Source organism: Arachis ipaensis, chromosome B01 (assembly GCF_000816755.2).
Source record: "Arachis ipaensis cultivar K30076 chromosome B01, Araip1.1, whole genome shotgun sequence".
Taxonomy (NCBI): domain Eukaryota; kingdom Viridiplantae; phylum Streptophyta; class Magnoliopsida; order Fabales; family Fabaceae; genus Arachis; species Arachis ipaensis.
Window position 1 is genome coordinate 129,989,922 of NC_029785.2, and position 23,422 is coordinate 130,013,343.

Here is a 23,422-nt window from a genome sequence, read left to right on the forward strand (position 1 = left end):
CGGGTCTTACTGAGCTAGTCAGGTCGCCTACTTGGTGTGTTTGGACTAAGAATAAAATCTTCTTAAGTTACCCGCGTTCCACGTTCTCGAGACTTCCTTGCCGTCGAGTCTTTCCAATTTGTAGGCGCCCTTACCAATCACCTCTTTGACCCTGTAAGGGCCTTCCCAGTTAGCCGTTAGCTTACCTTCTCCCTGAGTCGGCATCCCGATGTCGTTGCACTGCAAGACCAGGTCATTTTGCTCGAATTCTCTTCTGAGTACTTTGGCGTTGTAGCAGGGCCATTCTTTGCTTCAGCGCTGCTTCCGACAAATTGGCCATCTCTCTAGCCTCGCCTACCAGGTCTTTCTCTACAGCTTCCTCTACTCCTCCCAGAAGTAACAGTGGCTTGGCTTGCCGACCTCTACAGGTATCATAGCATCCACCCCGTATGTCAGGCGGAATGGGGTTTCTCCTGTGGACGATTGCTGGGTTGTGTGGTAGGACCAGAGGACGGAGGCGAGTTCGTCAGCCCATGCTCCCTTTTTCTTATCCAGCCGCTTCTTGAGGCCTAACAAGATGACCTTGTTCGCAGCCTCAACTTGGCCGTTCGTCTGGGGGTGTTCCATAGATGAGAACTTTTGCTTTATGCCCAAACTGGCGAGGAACTCTACGAACTTCTTATCAGTGAACTGCGTCCCATTATCAGAGATAACGACCTCAGGGATGCCGAATCGAGTTACCACTTGTCTCCATAGGAACTTCCAACAATTGGATGAGGATATGCTGGCCAGTGGCTCAGCCTCTATCCACTTGGTATAGTAGTCGATAGCAACTATGAGGTACTTGACTTGCCCTGGACCGACCGGGAAGGGTCCCAGGAGGTCGATTCCCCAACGTGAGAAAGGTCGGGAGGACGTCAATAGACTTAGCTCGGTTGCCGGCGCCTTGTGAAAATTGGCGTTCTCCTAGAACTTGACGCATTTCCTTACGAATTTTTTGGAGTCTTTCATCATTGACGGCCAGTAATACCCTGCTCTGATGAGCTTTCTCGCTAAAGCTTTGCCCCCGATGTGGTGACCGCAACACCCCTCATGGACTTCTCTGAGCACATAGTCCGTTTGGTTGGGATGCAGACATTTCAACAAGGGTTGGCTGATTTCTTTTTTAAACAACTGGCCCTGTATGATTGCATACTTGGCTGCTTCCCGCCTTATCATTTTGGCCAGCTTGTCATCGCTGGGGAGCCTTGCCTTCTCCAGAAAATCAATGATCGGGTCCATCCAAGAGGGTTCTAATTGAGTCAGTTGCAGGACCACAGACGGTTCCTTTACCAAACCCTGAATGAGAGACCGGTTACCAGACCCTGATTTTGTGCTTGCTATCTTGGACAGTATGTCTGCTCGTGTGTTCCTTTCCCTCGGAACGTGTTGGATCGTGACCTCCTCGAATTGTTTGCTCAACTATTTGACCTTCTCCAGATACTTCTGTAACAGTGAATCTCTGGCTTGGTAGGTCCCACTGACCTGAGAGGTGACGACCTGCGAGTTACTACACACCTCTAACCTTGTGGCACCGACTTCCCGAGCTAAGATTAAGCCACCCAGAAGGGCCTCGTACTCTGCTTGATTGTTTGACACCGAGAACTCAAACTTGATCGATTGTTCATATATGACTCCGGCGGGGCTCTCTAGGATGATCCCGGCGCCTCCGAACGTTTGGTTAGAGGCCCCATCTACGTGGAGCTTCCACTGTATGCTCATTACCTCGGTTGGGTTCCCTGTTACTTCTACCAAGAAGTCAGCCATGGCCTGCGCCTTAATCGCATGCCTGGGTTCATATTGTAAGTCGTACTGGGACAGCTCGATAGCCCAAGTCATCATTCTTCCTGCTAAGTCGTGTTTCTGTAGTACCTGACGGATTCCCTGGTCTGTTCTCACGACCACCTTATGACCTTAGAAGTACTGTCAAAGTCTACGGGAAGAGGTCAAGAGTGCAAGTGCCAACTTCTCTAATTTGCTGTACCTCAATTCTGCTCCTTGCAGTGCTTTGCTCACAAAGTAAATTAGTTGTTGGATCTTCCCTTCTTCCCGTACCAAAACCGCTGCCATCGCTTCATCCGTTATGGCCAAGTACAGGTAGAGTGGTTCCCCGACCTTGGGCTTCCCGAGGACATGTGGTGTTGCAAGAATCTCTTTAAAATGCTTGAATGCTTCCTCACACACCGGGGTCCATTCAAATGCTATCCCCTTTCTCATCAGGTTGAAGAACGGCAGGGCTTTTGCAGCCGACACCCCGAGAAAATGACACAGTGCGGTGAGCCTTCCTGACAACCTATGAACGTCCTTGACACAGCCCGGGCTCTTCATTTGGAGTATTGCTTGACACTTTTCAGGGTTAGCCTCCACCTCTCTCTGGGTTATCATAAACCCCAAGAACTTTCCTGCTTCCATGGCAAAGGCACACTTAAGCGGGTTGAGCCTCATGCCGTGTTGCCGGAGGGAAGCGAACACGTTTTTTAGGACACATAAGAGGTCCTCAGGTCGGGTGGTCTTTGCAAGGATATCATCCATGTATACTTCCACCGTTTTGCCTATAAGGTCGCTGAATATTTTATTCATTAACCTTTGGTAGGTGGCCCTAGCGTTCTTCAGGCCGAACGACATTACCTTGTAATAGTATATTCCCCCCGGCGTTATGAACGCCGTTTTCTCTTCGTCTGGCCGGTGCATCGGTATCTGATTGTAGCAAGAATAAGCATCCATAAAACTCAGATACCGATATCCCGCCGCGGCGTCGACAAGCACGTCAATGTTGGGTAGGGGGTAGCAGTCATTGGGACATGCTTTGTTAAGGTCGGAGTAATCCACACACATCCTCCATTTTCTATTGTGCTTTCCTACTAGAACTACGTTCGACAACCAGGTCGAGTAGTCGAGTTTCCGGATAAATCCCGCTTTGAGGAAGCTAGTCGTCTGCCTGGCCACCTCCTCTGCTCTCTCTCTTGTGACATTTTTCTTCTCCTCTGAGCCACCGGTTTGGCCTCCACCTTGACAGCCAAGTGCGACATGAGCTGGGGGACTATCCCCAGCATGTCGGCTGGCGTCCAAGCAAATAGGTCGCCGTTGGCCCTGATCATTTCCATTAGGGGTTCCTTCAATTCATGTGGGAGGTTTCTGTTCATGAAGATGAATTTCTCCTCTGTGTCACTAACCCTGAACCTTTCTAAGTTCCCTTCTGGTTCGGGTCTGGGCTTGTCGCTGACTCTAACGTCCAGGTCGGCGAGGAACACTCCCGATGCTTCTTTAGATTTCTTCCTTAAGGAGAGACTGGCATTGTCGCAAGCGACTGCCGTTTCCAAGTCTCCCTTTATGGACCCCACGGATCTGTCATCAGCGATGAACCTCATTACTAACATCTTTGTACTGATCACAGCCCCGAGATCGTTGATGGTCTTTCTTCCTAGGATGACGTTGTAGGCCGTGGAATCTCGCAGAACTACGAACTCAGCCATTACCGATCTCCTTCCCTGTCCTAGTCCTACAGATACTGGTAGGGAGATTATCCCGTCGGGCTTGATGAAGTGGTCGCCCAAACCTACTACACCGTGCTAGTGAGTCCTTAAGTCGGCATCCCGGAGGCCCAAGGCATCAAACACATTATGGAACATGATATTCGAGTCATCCCCGGTGTCTACGAGGATTCGCTTGATAAGGTCGGTTCCCACTCTGGCCGTGATGACCATGGGAGGGTTTTCCATGACCTCGTCGAACCATTGGTCCTTCGGACCGAACGAGATGGGCAAAACCCTTTTGGAGCTTCGCACAAAAGAGGAGGAGACCGCCAGGACTTTGGCGTCCTTTTTGTGTGCGACCTTGACCTTGGAGCCGCGTCTCTTGCTGTTACCACGTTTACTATGGTAAGGCCGTGATCGTTGTCCTCTAGCTTCTGATGTCGCTTCACTGTGCGGGTCTTGTCTACTCCCTCGTGATCGCGATCTCGTCTCCTCGGCTCCCCGATGAGGTGGGAGAATTCAGCCATCTTTCCATCCCGAATTGCTTGTTCTAGCGCATCCTTCAGGTCGAAACAGTCCTGTATCTTGTGTCCATAGCCCTTATGATAATCACAATAGAGGCTCTTGTTCTCCCGGTTCTGTCCTTGAGAGGTCGGGGCTTCGATAGAATTCCTTTCTCAGCTATCTCCTAATAAACTTCTACGATGGGAACGGTGGGGGGTGTAGTTGGTGAATTTTCTGACTCGGGGAAACGGCCTGGATGTCTTGCTCGGCCCGCCATCTCTCGCATGCTCCTTCGACCTTTCCCCACCACCGTGCTGCCGGGGTTGGTTGTAGGCGGGTTGCCGTTTGTTGGCTGCCACGACTTGATTGACTTGTTCATCGTTGATATATTCCCTGGCCATGCTTTGGATATCTTGCATCGTCCATACCGGTTTCGTGGTGAGGTGCTTCCTGAAATCCTCATTCAGGAGTCCATTCGTCATACATAGACTGGCCACCGAATCAGTTAGCCCGTCGATCTCAAAACATTCATCGTTGAACCGGTCTAAGTATTTTCTGGTCGGCTCGCCGGGCCTTTGTGTCACCCCAAGTAAGTTGATCGGGTGTTTCGCCTTCGCGATTCGGGTAGTGAATTGTGCCAAGAAAGCACGGCTAATGTCCGAAAACATGGCGATGGAGCCTTGCGGGAGGCTGTTAAACTACCGTATTGCAGGTCCTGCCAGAGTGACCGGGAAGGCGCGACACCTTACTTTATCGCCCACTCCCTCCAAGTTCATTCTGGCCTCGAAGGTCGTAAGATGCTCCTGGGGGTCTTGGGTTCTGTCGTACCTCATGTCCGTCGGCTTATCAAAGTGCTTTGGTAGCCGAACCTCGAGGATAGAACGATGAAATGGGGTTGTGCCCATTATAACGGGTCGTCGTGTTCTCGTTGGCCTTTCTCCGCCGTCTTCCCGTTCGTGCCCTGTGGCGCATCTCCTTTCAGGCCGGGTGTATAGCACAGGATCCCGATGTCTTCTTGGGCGTTCCTGTTCCTCCCAGGCGCTTTCAGATTCAGATCATGGGCTAGGCGTGCGCCGGGAGTGACTTCTTTGAGGAGTTCTTCCACGCGCCTCGGTAAACCGGGAAGGGCTTGGTTCGGGAGTTTTTTGACGATGTTCCTGATCAGCCAGCTGGCGTTCTAGGTTCTGCATCCTATGACGTAATTCCTACATTATTCTGGCACTATTGCTGCCTGTTCCCCCAAAGGGGCGTCTCTCTTGGGATCGTGAAGACGGCTCGGGTCGTCGTGGAGGGGACCTCGTGCGCTCCCGGGAGGAGGCAACGGAGGCTGCCCCTCTGGGCTCTACCCCGCGAACAGGTTCTTCAGGACCCTGTATAACGTCCATTTAGGTGTTCCCCACAGACGGCGCCAATGTATGGTAGCTCGAGTACCGGACGGTTCGGGGAGGTTGTAGAGTTGGAAAGGTGGGGTTTCGCCTGGTTCAAGGATGTGGGTGTGAGGCTGGAGCAGCCGACTTCACGAGCTCTTCGTATGGAGAGGGGGGTGCCACCTGCAAAGACACTCCGACGCTCTAGTCAGACAGGTATGCAGGTGAGAAAGGGATAAAGTGATGTGTGTGACGTACCTTGGGGGAGGAGTAGGACCCTCCCCTTATATACCTTGTTAGACCCCTCCCCTTATATATCTTGTTAGAAAAGTGGGCCCCATAGAAGGGGGCCTCCTTCCATGAAGTTTCCTTCTCCCCAGCTGTTATGCAGCTGGCAAGGAGGGTGCGTGGCCGGGTCGCCAGATAGGCGGGTGCGATGATCCGCCCAACCGGGTCGGTAGGTCTTCGGGCCGGGTCGGTCTCCATGCCTAGCTGGGCTGGGCCGTAACAATGTTATACGATATATTTATAGAGTAAAACCCCTCCCCGGTCCCTAACCATTTACGAAATTGACCTGGCGCCCCCTCACCATTGGAAATTAACAACGCGGCCCTTAACCATTCTCTCCGTGTGACCAAAAGGACCCTATTATCAGTTTACAGGTAAAAAATAACCGGAAGATCCTACCTGTACCGGTAGCTGTTATACGTGGACTGAGTGTTATTGATAGGATAGAATTCATGTACACAGTCATCAAAAACGCTGCAGTTTTGATTCCAGTTCTTAATAAGAGTAATCCCAAATATTAATGTGAACCCTAGATATCAAATCTTACCTTGCCTTCAGTGATGAACACGGAAGAACATTCATCAGATTCAATCCGTCGCTCATGGAAAGAGAAGTCGATCGGAGCTTCAAACAACAACTCTGGCAATGTTGGCATGGTAAAGAAGAAGTTCACACATCCAAGCTGTTATTGTGGAGCTCATGCGATTCTCTTTGAATCCACCACATCAAATAATCCAAATAGGTTATTCTTTGGTTACAGTTATTTCAAGGTACATTAGGGTTTATTCCATCTTACAATCTTTTTTGTAATTAGGTTGATTAAATTTTTTTCATAATTGTAGACTCCTTCAACGCATTACAAATATTTTAAGTGGCTGGATGAGCTGATAACTAAGTCTGGCTATACAGTGGTAGAAGTCCAAAAAACGGAAGTTCATGGGAGATTGAAGAAGTTAGAGGACAAAGTTAAAGAGATGGAGATTAAGCTATATGATGGAGTTCATGGAAGAAGATACACTAGACAGAATAGATGTATTATCATGGAATTTTTCATTGTTGTTGTTGGTGGAATTTTTGTTACTGCACTTCAGCCTAATAGGATGTAAAAAAATTGTAACTTATTTTGGATGTTGATGTTATTAACTAGATGCACATTAAGGATGATGACTGTGATGTTAAATTGTTGAATTTCAATGATAGAAATGTTGTTGTGATTTAAATTGTAAGTAACCTTGTGACAATTTCTGAGTGTTTAATCATTTGAAGTATATTTTCATACAATCTCATTGAATGAAGAATAAACCAAATCTAGTGTGCAACCAAAATCTTTAGACTGAAACACAATATCATAATATATAAAAAGTTGCAGAACACCTACATGGCATTACACTTACATGGCATTACATGTTATGCCTGGGTAAGTATATAAAACACATAATCTAAAGTGTTCATGTACTAGAAGTTCCAAAATACTAGACCAATGTTAGGCAGAGTTTCCAATCAGATATAAGTCACAAAATACTATCCAAAATACTAGCCATAACTATCTAATCTTCATTTTTTCCGTGGAGCTTTAAAAGGGGGTGCAGTGGAGCCAAATTCTTTAATGCTTAGTGGTGCTCCGAAGCTTGGTGCCTTGATTCCTTGTTTGAGTCCTGGTGTTGGGATGAATTGGAACAATCTAGCTGCCGTGCCAGCACTAGTTGCTGCTTGTGTCTCGAGAGAAATGCCAATAGATGTAGTTGATCTTGTAGCCATCCTTGATTGGGTTGGTGGGGCTTGGTTTATGGGCATAGTGGGTGGAAGTAACGGCCCATGAACCTGAGATGTCAATGGCTTACGAATTGGCTGTTTCTTCCAGAAGGGTGCAGGAATTTGTGGACCATTCACCATATTTTGCAAGACATGGTTGGTTGCAGTTGCGGTTGGGCCTGGGGCAGTTGAACTAGGTACAGCTGAGTTTGGTGCAAGTGATCCATCACCATTTTCACCAGTTTGTCCATTGATGTCTTGAGCCTGCTTTTTTGACCAACAATAATGAAAATTAGATTTCTTTTTGGTACACTAAAATTTCAGCCACAATGTTATATTGATCACTACTATTACCTCATTCGTAGGAGCAGATTGTGACACTGGAATTTCTACTCCTGCCTGTTGAAGGGTCAATAGAGTAATATTTCTTGGTATCTTCTTCTTATGATTTCTTGCTTTAGCCTATAATTTGTGTACAAGTTAAGGGTTATCCTATTTTATGCCACACCATAAACAAGATAACACATATTAGTCATCAACTTACGATAGGATCTATGACCGCAGAGGGGCAGCACCAGATTTAGGTATAACAATAGCTTGGTTATCACCCTGTAATCAATTGTAAGAAATTTAGGACACATAAACCCCTCATTAAACCATTTATAAGACACATAAACCCCTCATTAAACCATTTTCTAGACACATAAACCCCTTCGATACTCACATTAACAGACATTTAAATCCCTATAACTCCTAATACTACCCTACGTATTGTACCTTTGTATTTCTTGCCTTCTTCTTCTTTAGCTGCCAATTGGGATCCCTTGGAGCTCCCTTACATGTCTTGTAATAGTGACCCTTTTCCTCGCACTTGCTGCATGTCACCTCGAAGGCCTTTTTTACCTTGTTCCCTGTTAGTTGGCTCTCAGACACAGGATCCGTAGTTCTTCTCTTCCTAGGACGACCAGGAGGTCTCTTGATGGCAGGTGCCACTGGCTTAAGAGCATCTGATGTCTCCCAAAATTCCTCACTGTTGACAGGTTGAATTGTAATACCATAAGTGGCACGCATGGCATCCATGGTAAGCCACTCATGCACAAAATCTTCAGGCTTCAAGTTAAGCGTCCGTAACCTTGAGATTGCAGCAACTGCATGTTTACATGGCATGCCTGCAACAAATTACATTATTACATGTCTACTTAATAGAAACAACTAAGTGGAGTTTACTAGAGAATTACCAGTAAGTTGCCATTGATTACAAGTGCAGGTCTTTTCCCTTAGATTAACCCCAAGCTTACTTTGGCGTCTTTGAACCTCAAAGATAACTCGTTCATCATCTCCAGTTCACTCAGCTGTCCACTTACAGCTTTCAGGCTTAATGAATTCGTCCAACCTTTGCTGTTGAACAGGAGCCAGTTTTCCATGATAGTTACTTAACCTCTTCTTATGTCCAGCCATTTTCCTCATTATGTAACACCTCAAATCCTCACACATTGTCAATATCGGCTTGCTCCTATACTCCACAATCTTTGCATTCCAAACCTCACACATATTGTTGGTGATGTTATCAACCTTCGGATAGTGAGAGAATTGACTCTTAGTCCATGCGGATTCACGAAATTTGGAGAGATACTCCCAAGCAGGCGGGTTCACTAATTTCAACTTGTCCATTTTTGCACGAAATTCTGGAGTTGTTGTACTCCTTGCACATTGCCATACCAAACCCTTCGATTGTTTGTCTTTCCATTGCTTAACAAAGTTTTTCCAAATGTGGAGGACGCAGTTCCTGTGGTGCGCCCGTGGCATAACTTCTTGAAGAGCAACCTCCAGTCCCTTCCACACAATAGGCACACAATCATTTGATTACTAATTCAGATGGGCATCAATTCACTAATCAACAAAAAATCAACTACCAGCACAAAAGTAATTATCAACACACCATTAATTAACACATTAATAATTAACATACCTTCTGCTGATCCGAAATAAAATTCCATCCATATTTAGTGCAAGAGCCTAGGTCCTCCTGGAGAAGAGTTAGGAACCACCTCCATGTGTCAGTACATTCACTATCAACCACAGCGTAAGCAATGACGAAAAAGTGGTTGTTAGTGTCTTGAGCAACGGCTGAAAGGAGATGTCCACCAAAATAACCCTTTAGGTGACAGCCATCTAGCCCGATTAAAGGACGACATCCTGACTTGAACCCACGCTTGCATGCATCCAATGATATGTATAGCTTGTCAAACACAGGTGGTGACTCAGGTTGGGGGATCACATCTACTATAGCTGTTGACCCTGGATTACTCCTATGAAGCTCAAACAAGTAATCTCTAACCTTCCCAAATTGCTCCTTTTCATTTCCTATAACCTCCTCTCTGGATGCCTTCAAAGCTCTCAGTATCATTTTATAGTGGATATGCACATTATAGTCCTCTTTCATGTGCTCTAAAGCCTCCTTAGGTGATAGCTGCGGCTGTGTGAGCAACCTCTTCACTAGCTTGCTTGTAACCCATGATCTACTTGCCATGTTGCTTGTCAAATTTCTCCCACAAGTGTGCTCCTTAACATATGTTTTGACTTGAAAACACAGTTCCTGACTGTTCCAGGAAGTTAGGATTAGCCAAAGACAGCCCTCTTCCGCACACTTTGCTCTCACTCTATGCTTTTCATTTTTTAAATACTCTAACTCTTTTCCTTCAAAAACAAACATGTCCTTCAATGCTTGCTTGAATTGTACCATGGTGTCAAACATTTCTCCAATCTCAAAATCCACATCACCATAACCAGTATCATCATCAAATTCATGAAATTTAGGCTTTCTACCCTCATCATCAGAAGAAATTAGAGAGTTGAATGCTTCTGATTCATACTGATATGGCTTGTCAATGTCAGAATCTAGCTCTTCCACAATGGGCTCATCATTGTCACCTGCTCCATGCACCACATTTGGGCTTTCATCCTCTCCAGCATGTTGCCCTTGCCTTGGCCCATTAAGACCCTCATCCCTATCCAGTATATGCCTTCTTGTCCTCCCCACATATCTCTTATTCTTTTTCTTCTTCGTTTTAGGAGATAGGCCATCATCATCATTAACTTTTTCCTTCACAGGTGTCACAGTTTTCTTCTTAGGTGTTGCTCTCTTCTTCTTAGGTGTCATTTTCTTCTTTTTGGGTGTGTCCTTCTTACTATTTTTCCTTGACCTTAACTCCTCACTACTACTGCTGCTTAGTGTCTCATAACCAAGTGGGGGAGGCTTATAAACTTCATCTTCAGCGCTCTCATAGCCATCATCAGTGGAGGAATCATTCAAGTCTACAGGAGCAGCCCCTGCTTCATCCACATCTGGCTGCCTCATATGATGCTCAAAATACACATGCAACTCATCAGTTTCTAAATTTGCCATCTTGTTATCACACATCTGGTTAATTTCTTTGTCACCTTTTAAAATGTGGAGGCCAGCCTCTAGGTAAGGGGCACTGGGGTCTTGCCAATACATAGCCTTGTACTCTGTATATCCTAACCCTTTGAACATCTCCTCAAAATCCTTAAAATTAACAAAGTCAATGTCCAACTTGGGGAATTTCTCCACCTTACCACCAAGGTAGCTGAGCATAAAATTATCGTCTTTCTCAAACCACCCCCCATGGTGAAATACTGGTATAATCTCAACAGCTATCTGCAATATATAAACTTCACTCAGTAACCCATAAATAAATTATTATTAACAGACATTAATATACTCAAAACAAACAAAAAAACTTTACTCCAAGTGATGACCCAACCCTAGTGAAAGTGACTGTTCTTCACAAATGTAAAAAAGTACACATATCATACTTTATGGTGGTCCGTGATAACAATACTTCCTTCGGATAAACAAATGAAGGACCACAGTGATGTCGTTAACAAACGGTAGTACAAACTCACCTCTAAAAACGGAAGTGCAGCTCCGTCAGTAGCATGTCACCACCTCCGTCAGCAAACGCCACGTTACTGCACAGTTACGTCGTCCTCGCCGGCTCTCTTTCGTCGTCGTTTCTGACGGGAAGACTAACAGTCTCTAGGGTTTACGGTAATTCTTTGTGTGGATGAGGGCAAAAAGTGAGAGCGTGTGATACTTCAGGGAAAGAATGAGGAATGTATGTTAGAATCTGAATCCATTGTGCATCAAAACGGCAACGTTTTTTATGACTGTGTAAGGACTTAATTGTCTCATCAAATCGTTTGAATCCACGTCAGATAGTTACCGTTACACGTAGGATTTCTCGGTTACATTTCACGGAGAGGGTCCTTTTGGTCACACGGAGAGAATGGTTAAGGGCCGCGTTGTTAATTTTCAATGGTGAGGGGGCGCCAGGTCAATTTCGTAAATGGTTAGGGACCGGGGAGGGGTTTTACTCATATTTATAATACAAAAGTAGAGTTGATTTAATGTGTATATGCTTACATCGTAAACTGGCTTCTCCTTCTTTGAGACGGTCTTCTTGGCAACTTTCTTCTTTCTCATTTTGACGGTAAGAAATTAAAAATTTGGTCAATACTTAACAATATTATCAACTGAACATCAGTTAATTCATAAATGAACCAAAATTAGTTCACTATTTGAACAAGCAAACATAAAGACTCAATCATCAACAAAAACATTCCATGACCTAAGCACAATAAATCCAAGTGAACGAGACCAAATGAACCTCAATTAAACTGAGTAATGAACCGAAATTACTTAATGATCCCACCACAAAAAATCATTTTAGAACAAGCAAACGAAAAGACTCAATAATTAACAAAAACACATCTAAATCATTTTTGGATAAGAAAAAGTAGTCTAAATGACACCAGAAGTAGTATGAAGTCTATTATATGCCCTAACTATACGAAATCCAAGAGAACGAGATTCAATCATCAACCAAAACATATGCAAATCAATTTTATATCCAGAAAAGCATCAATGTGAGTTAGATAACACCGAATGAGTATAGTTATCACAAAATGTATACTATAAAGAGAACTATTGTTTCTATTTTCTTGTTTTTAACTATATCTGCTATTTCGCAAGAGAGAAGACAAAAGAAAAAGCTGCGTACCTTTAATGATCTTTCTTCCTTTTTTCGCTTGAGTTCTCGCTGAGTTTTGATTGTTTGTTGCGAGATTTTGAGAGAGGTTTTAAATTTGAAAGAAAAATAGTAAGAGTTTATGTTGCATAGCTCTTTGAAATAAAAGTGATTTTTTTAGATTTGGACTAATTTAATTAAATTTAAACAACAAAAAAATTTAAATGTATAACATATTATTTTTTTATTTATACACAATACCGTATAAATTTTAATTTTGATATGTTATAAATAATTATTTATAGTATTTACAAACTTTAGGTGTACATTTAACATATTGATGCTTAACATGCTTTAAGATGTTTTTGTTGTAATATGATTTTAGTTTTGCTTAATCTTTAATGTAATTAAAGAAAAAAGTCATCCACATGATTTTGTTAATATAATACCATCGTTTTATATGCTAGTGTTAAAATGGGTTGAAAATATATAATATACCTATTTTTGAATAATCAATCAATTGTATTAATAAAAGATGAAAATACTATTTTCTACTGACGTCGTCTTCTCTTGAATCTTGACTTGTTAAAATTGATGAATGATATTAACTTTATTATCATTTAGTTATCAAGTTAGTAACATTATTAATTAAATTTGTAAGTTATAAGTTTAAAATTAAGCCGAACTTTATAGTATAACTAATTAACAATAATATTGAGACTTATATAGTACAATAAAATACTAAATTAATTAATACAAAATTGCAACAAATTAACACTAACAAAATTTATTGCTTAAATGGGTGACCCTAATACATCACCATTTTCAAATACTAACTAGTAACTATTAATTCTAGTGGTAGAAGTGTGAAGCTCCCTCGTATATTAGATGTGTTTCAAAGTATTTAATTATTTTTTTGTGGATTTATTTTTACATTAGCATTGCTCCTGCAAAAAGTTATTTTGATTAAGCTATTTATTATGTTTAGATATTGTATAGCAATTAAAATAAATTCTATATAGCAATTAAATAATTTAGGAAGAAAAAACAATTAATTACATAAAGATCCAATTTAAAATGAATTATGTACTCTACACGTACTCTTCTACAATAATTTAATTAAAAATTTTGGATCACAAACCAATAAAATAATCCAAACTTTTGTGATTGTCATTACCCTAATCAAAATAAAGAAACATTTCATAATAGAAATTTAAAAATTTCATTTGACATTTAGATAAAAATACATTCAAAAAAAATAAAGAGAAAAAGACAAATTGATCTCTAATTTTTTGATCTGTAAATATTTAATTAAGTCTCTGAAAATTTAAAAATATATTTAAGTTCCTCATTTCTTCAAAATTTGGACACATTGATTCCTGTGTCTAATTTGTTCCATTTTAAAAACCCTCTCACGTGTGCATCCGTATCAATCAGGTCAGTACAATAGAAGTCTCGTTTAATTTTTCTGTTAGATCTGACAAACCCAAATAAACATGAGGGATCAATATGTCTAAATTTTGAAGAGGTCAAAGACTTAAATGTATTTTTAAATCCTTGAAGATTTAAAGATCTGCAGATCAAAAGATCAAGGATCTATTTGTCATTTTTTCAAAAGTAAAAAAAAAGTAAATAAAATAATAGTCATTATAGTAATCAGTGGAAGAGCAATTGTTTAGGAATGTATTTAGTTTTTCCATTTAGCAAATAGTATGCTATTATTGCTATATACCCGTATTTGAATTGGATTCATCCATGTAATAGTTGTCCTTGCAAATAGATATTATTTTTTAGTTAACTTGATTTGCCCTTATGAGAGAAGTAAAGGAGAAAAACCTTTCTCTAATTTCGTATTTTACTGAGGGCATACTTGACCTCACATTCTTTCTTATTTTTGTTATTTACAATAAGAAGCTGTGAGGCAGTGATCCACACTATGCTCTAAATGTGAGCCGCATACAATGATCCATGAATGGGAGTTAAAGTTATAAAGGATGGATGGTTCTGATTCCATATATACGACGTCGTATCTATTTCAGCATGCACCGACAATTTTGGGTCAAATAACTCTTCTCCATACCAAAATCATCGCTGCCAAACCCCCACTATTTTCCATTATTTATTTATTTATTCATTTTGTTTTTACAGTTTCTCTTCCTCTTCCACTTCCACTTCCACCCCCTTTCTCTCTAAACCCCAAAAACAATGGCATCCTCCACATACATGATTCAAACTATGTTGGTGTGCTTGGTCATCTGCTTAAATGATGCAGTTGCAGATGTGGAACCTAACTCTGAAGGAGGAAAAAGGTGCGACAAGAGATGGATACACATAAGGAAGATACCACCAAGATTCAACTTAGATCTACTGGCAAAATGCTCCGAATACCCGCTGTTTGACGACTTCTGCCCGTACCTTGCGAACCACGGCCTGGGTCAGAAGACGCACAACCACTCAAACAGTTGGTACCGCACCGACCCATCCACCTTGGAACTCATATTCCACCGTCGCATGCTGGAATACCCATGCCTCACCCATGACCCCTCCCTTGCTGATGCCATCTTCCTCCCATATTACGCCTCCTTAGACGCCCTCCGCTACCTTTACGGTCCAGACTATAACTCAAGCTCTGATCATGGCCTCGAACTCTTCGAATTCCTCCAGGATGACTCCCCTGAGATCTGGACCCGCAGAATGGGCCACGATCACTTCCTTGTTATGGCTCGCCCCGCTTGGGACTTCACGCAGCCCTTACATAATGACCCGCCTCTTTGGGGAACCTCCTTTCTTGAGCTTCCCGAGTTCTACAACGTCACCGCTCTCACGCTTGAGTCTCGCGCGTGGCCCTGGCAGGAACACGCTGTTCCTTACCCAACGTCATTTCATCCCCCGAATCTGGGTTTGTTAGAGTCCTGGGTGCAGCGCGTGCGCCGCTCCAAGCGTTCCAACCTGGCCATGTTTGCGGGCGGTGGTGGATCCTCCACTGGTGGGCCCAATGTCCGTCGGAGTATCAGGATGGAGTGCGAGTACGCCACGGCTAATTCCACCGGTGTTGACGGGTACGAGAGTCTGTGCGAATTCGTGGATTGCTCGAACGGTGTTTGTGAGCATGACCCTTTGAGGTTCATGAGGCCAATGTTGAAATCGAGCTTCTGCTTGCAGCCGCCGGGGGACACGCCGACGCGGAGGTCGACGTTCGATGGGATCGTGGCGGGTTGCATACCAGTGTTCTTTGAAGATCTATCGGCAAAGGCGCAATACGGGTGGCACTTATCGGAGAACGAATTTGAGAGTTTCTCAGTATTTATTCCAAAGGAGGATGTGGTGTTCAAGGGTTTGAAGATCTTGGATGTTTTGAAGCGGATACCCAGGGCTAGGGTTCGGCGAATGAGGGAGAAGGTTCTTGAATTGATTCCCAGAGTTGTTTATCGCAAGCATAACAGTTCTCCAGGTTTAAGGATGAAGAAGGATGCTTTTGATATTACTGTTGATGGTACTTTGGAGAAGATTCAATCTCGTCTTCAAGAACTTAGCTTGATTCATTCACATCCTCTCATTCTGTAACTATGATTTTGTCTTTTTCTAGTTAGTTAAGTAATTGGTTATAATTTACTTATTAATAGATTTTGTTGAGTATTGATTAAAGAGTAACTAGTTTTTTGAGCCAACATTTCTGCAAAATAGTGAGACTTGTAATTCATTTCGTTTATTTTAGTTTTTTAGCATGTTTAGATTAAAGTTTGTAAATAGAAATTTGTATTAAATTGATTTTATAAATTTAATTTTGATAAAAAGTGAGTTGGTGTTAATGTAATTTATATTTAATAATTTTTTATTAAATTAGAAAATATCAAAGAAAAAGTTTTTAATAAAACATCCATACTATAAACAAGAAAAATAAATAAAAAATTGAGAAACAATTATAATTTAAAAAAAAAACTAGAAATGATAGTACGAAAACATATTTATTTATGAAGCATGATCATACAAAAATAGAATAATTCTTATGTTTTCTGCTATTTTTGTTACAAATGAGATTAAACGATAAAATTAACAGAAAAAAATAAATTTTTTCAATTATTTCTTAATCTAACAATTAAAGGCAAACTTAAAAATTATGAACTGATAAAATAGGAGTTAAAACACAGAATCTTATTTGCATTTAAAAGAAAAAAAAAATAATGGCCAATGAGCTTTCTGGTGCGGATCATCATTCTGGTCAACATTGTGTAAACATTATAATACCTACTCTGATGCTAATTTCTTTAGGCATGACAATCCATCATTATAATTGGTAGTATTAAGAGGGTGCAAGCTAAGAGACAAACACTCCACATCCACATGACTTTTGGCTCAACCAAATATCTAATCCACATACATCAATTATTGCAAGCGAACTATTTAAAAAATTAAAATTAGGCATTCAAATAACTATTCATCCTTATGAACGATGATGGGTTAGATGATTGATAATAATTTTCTATGAAATATAGATTCGACTATTTTTTTTTGGTATTATAGATTAGGCTACTTATTTAGACAGAAAGGAACTTAGGTAAGAATTGGGTAGTTTCGGCCCAGTAATAGGCTTGTGCTCCGAGGAGAGACTAATCCCATGGCCCAAATTTATTATCCATTATTATTGGTCATGTTAGTATTGAACTTGGTCAACATATATGACATTTTATTATTATTATTATTATTATTATTATTATTATTATTATTATTATTATTATTATTCGAAAATTCGATCCGATCCGCACAATTTCCATCGGATCGGATATGATATCCCCTATTTTAGTGTCGGATCGGATATCGGATATATCCGCATAATTGAATCTTTGTTGTGATAAAAACAAATTGAATGCCCATTTATGAGATTGGACGGCTGAAGTTTTCAAGAGAAAAATTTGAAGACCAACCTTTAATAAAGGTTGAATTTGTATAGCTATAAATAAGGCTTCATAGCCTTACGTACAATAGACAACAAGAGCAATAAAACATTTCCTTCTCTCTCTATAATATTCGTCACTTTATACCGTGCTAATAAACTCTCTTTCTTTTATCTCTATGTGCTTTTAAGCTACAATATTTATAATATTAACAAATTGATAAACTACTTATATTATAGTGAGATAAGAGCATATTTGTATTTCTCTATTTTATATTTACGTCTTCCTTATTTATTTATTTATTTCACAACACGTTATCAGCACGAAACTCTAACGAAATTTTAGGAAGACTCCAAGTAACAAATTTTCATTATGTTGAAACTCTCTCATCTTGAATATAATGCTTTTGATATATCTGAAAATAATTATTTATCATGGATACTAGATGTTAAAATCCATCTTAATTCAATAGATCTTGGAGATACTATTAAGGCTAAAAATAATACCTCCCAAAAGGATAAAGCTAAAGCTATGATTTTCCTTCATCGTCATCTTGACGTATGATTGAAAAATGAATATCCCACATTAAAAGATCCTGCAGATCTGTGGAAAGACCTTGAAGAAAGGTACAATCATCAAAAGACAGTGATACCTCCTCAAGCCTGATATGCTAGAGAAAACTTTCTCGACCTTTCCGTGCCTCGAATGTGCTCTTGCAGTAGCAATCGAGAAAAAAAAGATTTAAAAATATTCTGAGCTAATTTCTTGCTTTCTTGTTGCTGAACGCAACAATGAGTTGCTCTTAAGAAATTATGAAGCGCGCTCAGCTGGCGCCGCTCCATTTTCTGAAGCAAATGCGGCAACTTATAATCCCAGAAGAGGTAAATGGCAAGATTTTGATAACAAGAAAAATTATGGAAGGAAAAGAAATTATGTTCACAAGAAAGGATCTCATCAGAAGTGGGATAAAGAAAGAAACAATGGGCAAAGTAAATCAATTGAGGATAAATACTTCTGTTGTGGTGGAAATGGCCATTGGTCACGTACCTGTCGTACCCCAAGGCACCTAGTTGATCTTTGTCAAGCATCCTTGAAAAGGGATGACAAAGAAAAGGAAACAAATTTTATTTCAAATAATGAAAATTCCACCACTCATTATGATGTATCTAATTTCTTTAAGGATTCTGAAGGAAATATTGGCTATTTGATCAATGATGGAATAGTTTGATATGTGTTTGTGTTTGTTAAGTATTCATGTGATAAATTTTACTGTGCATGTACTTCTACTCATTTTATTATTATCATTTGTCTTTGAAGAAAAATGGCAGTACATATTCTGAAGATATTTGCCTTGCGAATAGTGCAAGTTCGCACACTATTCTTAAAAGTGATATATATTTTACCCATCTTGTGCCAAAAGAAGAATATGTTAATGCTATTATTGGCTCAGGCAATGTGATAGAAGGCTTCAGAAGAGCTATAATTTTGTTTCCTGGAGGAACAAAATTCATAATAAATGATGCACTATTGTCTACCAAGTCTCGAAGAAACTTATTGAGCTTTAAAAATATTCGCCGAAATGGATATCATATTGAGACTATGAATGAGAAAAATTATGAGTACCTATGTATCACAACTCATGATTCAAATAAGAAAGTTATATCAGAAAAATTACCCTCACTTTCATCTAGGTTATATTATACCAAGATTAGTGCAATTGAATCACATGCCATTGTAAACCAGAAGTTTACTAGTCCAAATGATTTCATAACTTGGCACGACCGATTGAGTCATCCGGGAACAACCATGATGAGAAGAATTATTGAAAACTCACATAGACATTCACTAAAGAATCAGAATATTCTTAAAACTAGTGAATTTTTGTTGTGCTGCATGTTCTCAGAAAAAATTAATTTTAAGGCCATCACCAGTAAAGATTGGATTTGAGTCCCCTGAATTCCTAGAAAGGATTCAAGGTGATATATGTGGACCTATTCATCCACCATGTGGATCTTTTAGATATGTTATGGTCCTAATAGACGCATCTTCGAGATGGTCACATGTGTGCTTATTATCTTCTCGCAACCTGGCATTTACGAGATTACTTGCTCAAATTATTCGATTAAAAGCACAATTTACAGAAAATTCAATCAAAGCAATTCGTCTTGATAATACTGGTGAATTTACTTCCCAAGCTTTTGATGCTTATTGTATGACTAACGGAATAAGTGTTGAACATCCAGTAGCTTATGTTCACACACAAAATGGGTTAGCAGAATCACTTATTAAACGCCTCCAATTGATTGCTAGACCTTTGATTATGAGAACAAATCTCCCAACTCTCCCAACGGGCATGCNTGCTAGACCTTTGATTATGAGAACAAATCTCCCAACCTCGGTTTGGGGGCATGCTGTTTTACATGCCGCAGCACTTATTCGTTTGAGGCCAACGAGTTACCATCAGTTCTCTCCTATGCAACTAGCTTTTGGCCAGCAGCCAAATATTTCTCATTTAAGAATATTCGGGTGTGCGATATATGTTCCCATTGCACCACCTAATCGCACCAAAATGGGACTCCAAAGAAAATTGGGGATATATGTTGGATATGATTCTCCCTCTATAGTAAGGTATCTTGAGATACAAAGGGGAGATGTATTTAAAGCCCGGTTTGCGGATTTTCATTTTGATGAATCAAATTTTCCAATATTATGGGGAGAGAATAAGCTCCTGAAAAGGAACTTAATTGGAATGCATCATCGTTGATGCATTTAGATCCTCGATCAGGGCAATGTGAACTAGAAGTTCAAAAGATTATACATTTGCAAAGAATAGCAAATGAATTGCCTGATGCATTTTTCGATACAAAGAGGATAACCAAATCTTATATACCAGCGGAAAATGCCCCAATTCGAATTGATGTCCCAATAGGACAAATAGCCACTGAAGCAAATACACGTCAGAAGCGTGGCAGGCTTGTCGATTCCAAAGATAAAAATCCTCGAAAGAGAAAAGAGGTAAATACTATTCCTGTTGAAAAAGACACACTAAAGACACCTGCAGTTGTCCAAAATTCTGATACAATTTTAACGCCAGAAGACGTTCAGGTAGCTGAAAATTGTGAAAATGACGAGATCTCAAGAAATTATATTTTTACAAGAGAGAAATGGGATCGAAATAAGACAATTGTCAATGAAATATTTGAATATAATGTGGCATTAAATATCATGCATGAAAGTAAGGATCTTGAGCCAAGATCAATCGAAGAGTGTCGACAAAGAAATGATTGGCCAAAATGGAAAGAAGTCATGAAGGCTGAATTAGACTCACTTGCAAAACGTGAAGTCTTTGGACCTGTAGTCCGTACACCTGCAGATGTAAAACATGTTAGATACCGATGGGTATTTGTGAGAAAACGAAATGAGAAAAATGAAGTTGTGCGCTACAAAGGCCGACTTGTAGCACAAGGTTTTTCACAAAGGCCCGGTATAGATTATGAAGAAACGTATTCCCCTGTAGTGGATGTGATAACATTGCGTTATTTGGTCAGTTTATCTGCATATCATAAACTGCATATGCATTTAATGGATGTGGTAACAACCTACTTATATGGCTCATTAGATCGGGATATCTATATGAAAGTCTCTGAAGGACTAAAGATATCTAAAACATCCAATGAATATTCGCAAGGGTTATACTCAGTCAAATTGCAAAGATCTTTATATGGTCTAAAGCAATCAGGACGAATGTGGTATAATCGTCTTACTAAGTATCTGGCAAAAAAGGGATTCAAGAATGATGATATCTTCCCATGTATTTTTATAAAGAAATCTGCATCTGAGTTCATTATAATTGCTGTGTACGTTGATGATTTAAATATCATTGGAACTCCTGAAGAGATTCCAACAATTATAAAAACTCTAAAAGAAGAGTTTGAGATGAAAGATTTTGGAAAGACTAAATTTTGTCTCAGCCTGCAGATCGAACATACAAAAAAGGGATCTTTATTCATCAAACAACATACACAGAAAAGATCTTGAAAAGATTTTACATGGATAAATCACATTCATTAAGTACCCCAATGATTGTAAGATCTTTAGCTGTGGAAAAGAATCAATTCTGTCCTAAAGAAGAGAATGAAGATATCCTTGGTCCTGAAGTACCATATCTTAGTGCCATTGGAGCGCTAATGTGTCTTGCTAATAATACGTGACCTGACATATCATTCGCGGTAAATTTACTAGCAAGATATAGTTCCTTTCCAACCAGAAGACATTGGAGTGGAATCAAACAAATTTTTCGATATCTTCATGGAACGGTTGATATGGGATTATTTTATCCCTATGGATCAAAGTCACAACTAGTTGGCTATGCAGATGCCGGATACTTGTCTGATCCACATAAAGGGAGATCTCAAACAGGATACCTGTTCATGTATGGTGGTACAGCTATATCATGGAGGTCCACGAAACAGACGATAGCAGCAACCTCCTCTAATCATGCTGAAATACTGGCGATTCATGAAGCTAGTCGCGAGTATTTTGGCTGAGGAGTCTAATTCAATATATTCTGTCATCATGTGGACTGATTGATCATAAGATAGCTCCAACTGTCCTATTTGAAGATAATACAGCATGCATTGCTCAACTTAAGGGTGGATACATCAAAGGTGATAGAACAAAGCATATTTTTCCCAAATTCTTCTTCACTTGTGATCTTCAAAATCAAGGGATTATTGATGTCCAACAGATCTGTTCAAGTGACAATCTGGCAGATTTATTCACAAAGTCACTCCCAAAATCCTCCTTTGAAAGATTGGTACATGAGATTGTGATGCGCCGATTTCGAGACATTAAATGATGTCGGCAAGAGGGGGAGACTGTACTCTTTTTTTCTTGGTCCGGTTTTTTCCATTGGGTTTTTCTTGACAAGATTTTTAATGAGGCAGTCCCCAAGGATATTGTACTCTTTTTCCTTCACTAAGATTTTTTTTTCACTGGATTTTTCTTTAGTAAGGTTGTAACGAGGCAATAATCCTAAATGGACATCCAAGGGGGAGTGTTGTGATAAAAATAAATTGAATGTCCATTTATGAGATTGGACGGCTGAAATTTTCAAGAGAAAAATTTGAAGACCAACCTTTAATAAAGGTTGAATTTGTACAGCTATAAATAAGGCTTCATAGCCTTAAGTACAATAGACAACAAGAGCAATAAAACATTTTCTTCTCTCTCTATAATATTCTTCACTTTATACAGTGCTAATAAACTCTCTTTCTTTTATCTCTATGTACTTTTAAGCTACAATATTTATAATATTAGCAAATTGATAAACTACTTATATTATAGTGAGATAAGAGCATATTTGTATTTCTCTATTTTATATTTACGTCTTCCTTATTTATTTATTTATTTCACAATAATCTTCTCTTTTTAATCATATTTCTATGTAAAAAATTCAATAAAAATATTTCTTTCACACTTTTAAGTTTTAAACTTATTTATTCCTAAAATATTTTTAAGAGTAAAGTATCGTTTTTCTTCCCAAAGTTCGAGGTAAGTCCTAAAGTTGTCCCTAACATTTCAATCGTCCTATTTAAGTCCTAAACGTTTCAAAACTGACTCAATGTTGTCATGCCGTTAGGAATCCGTTAACAGAATTGATGGCGGGACAAAATTGAGACAATTTTAAAACGTTAGGGATTTAAATAGGACGAAAACGTTGGGGACAAAAATGATACATAAAAATAAATTTTAATTTTATCTTTCAATAATATCAATTTTTTACTATACATAGTATTCAATTATTTTTTAATCACATCTAACTAAATTACACTTAATCATTTTACTTTCATTTTCAATAAATTAATTTTTTTTTATAATTTTACTCTTAAAGATTTTTAGTTATCATGAAATGTTTGTAGAATGACTAGTATATAAACTTGCAGAAAAGAAAAAAAATATATATACAATAAAATATAAATTATACCTTTTGTCTCTAATGTATCAAAATTCTTTAAAATTATAAAAAATAAATTTATTTAAAATGAAAGTAATGTGATTAAGTGTAATTTATTTAG

At 39.7% G+C, this 23,422-nt stretch overlaps 2 protein-coding genes across 2 annotated transcripts; one reads left to right on the forward strand and one right to left on the reverse strand.

Moving 5' to 3' along the window:
• LOC107614166 lies at positions 361–1,260 on the reverse strand. Its single transcript, XM_016316398.1, has 2 exons — positions 970–1,260; positions 361–669 (listed from the first exon to the last, which is right to left on the reverse strand). Exons 1-2 carry the CDS (start codon positions 1,258–1,260, stop codon positions 361–363), a joined length of 600 nt encoding a protein of 199 aa, XP_016171884.1.
• LOC107638554 (probable xyloglucan galactosyltransferase GT19) lies at positions 14,349–16,165 on the forward strand. The gene has a single exon (XM_016341892.2). It carries the CDS (start codon positions 14,659–14,661, stop codon positions 16,015–16,017), a length of 1,359 nt encoding a protein of 452 aa, XP_016197378.1. The 5' UTR covers positions 14,349–14,658; the 3' UTR covers positions 16,018–16,165.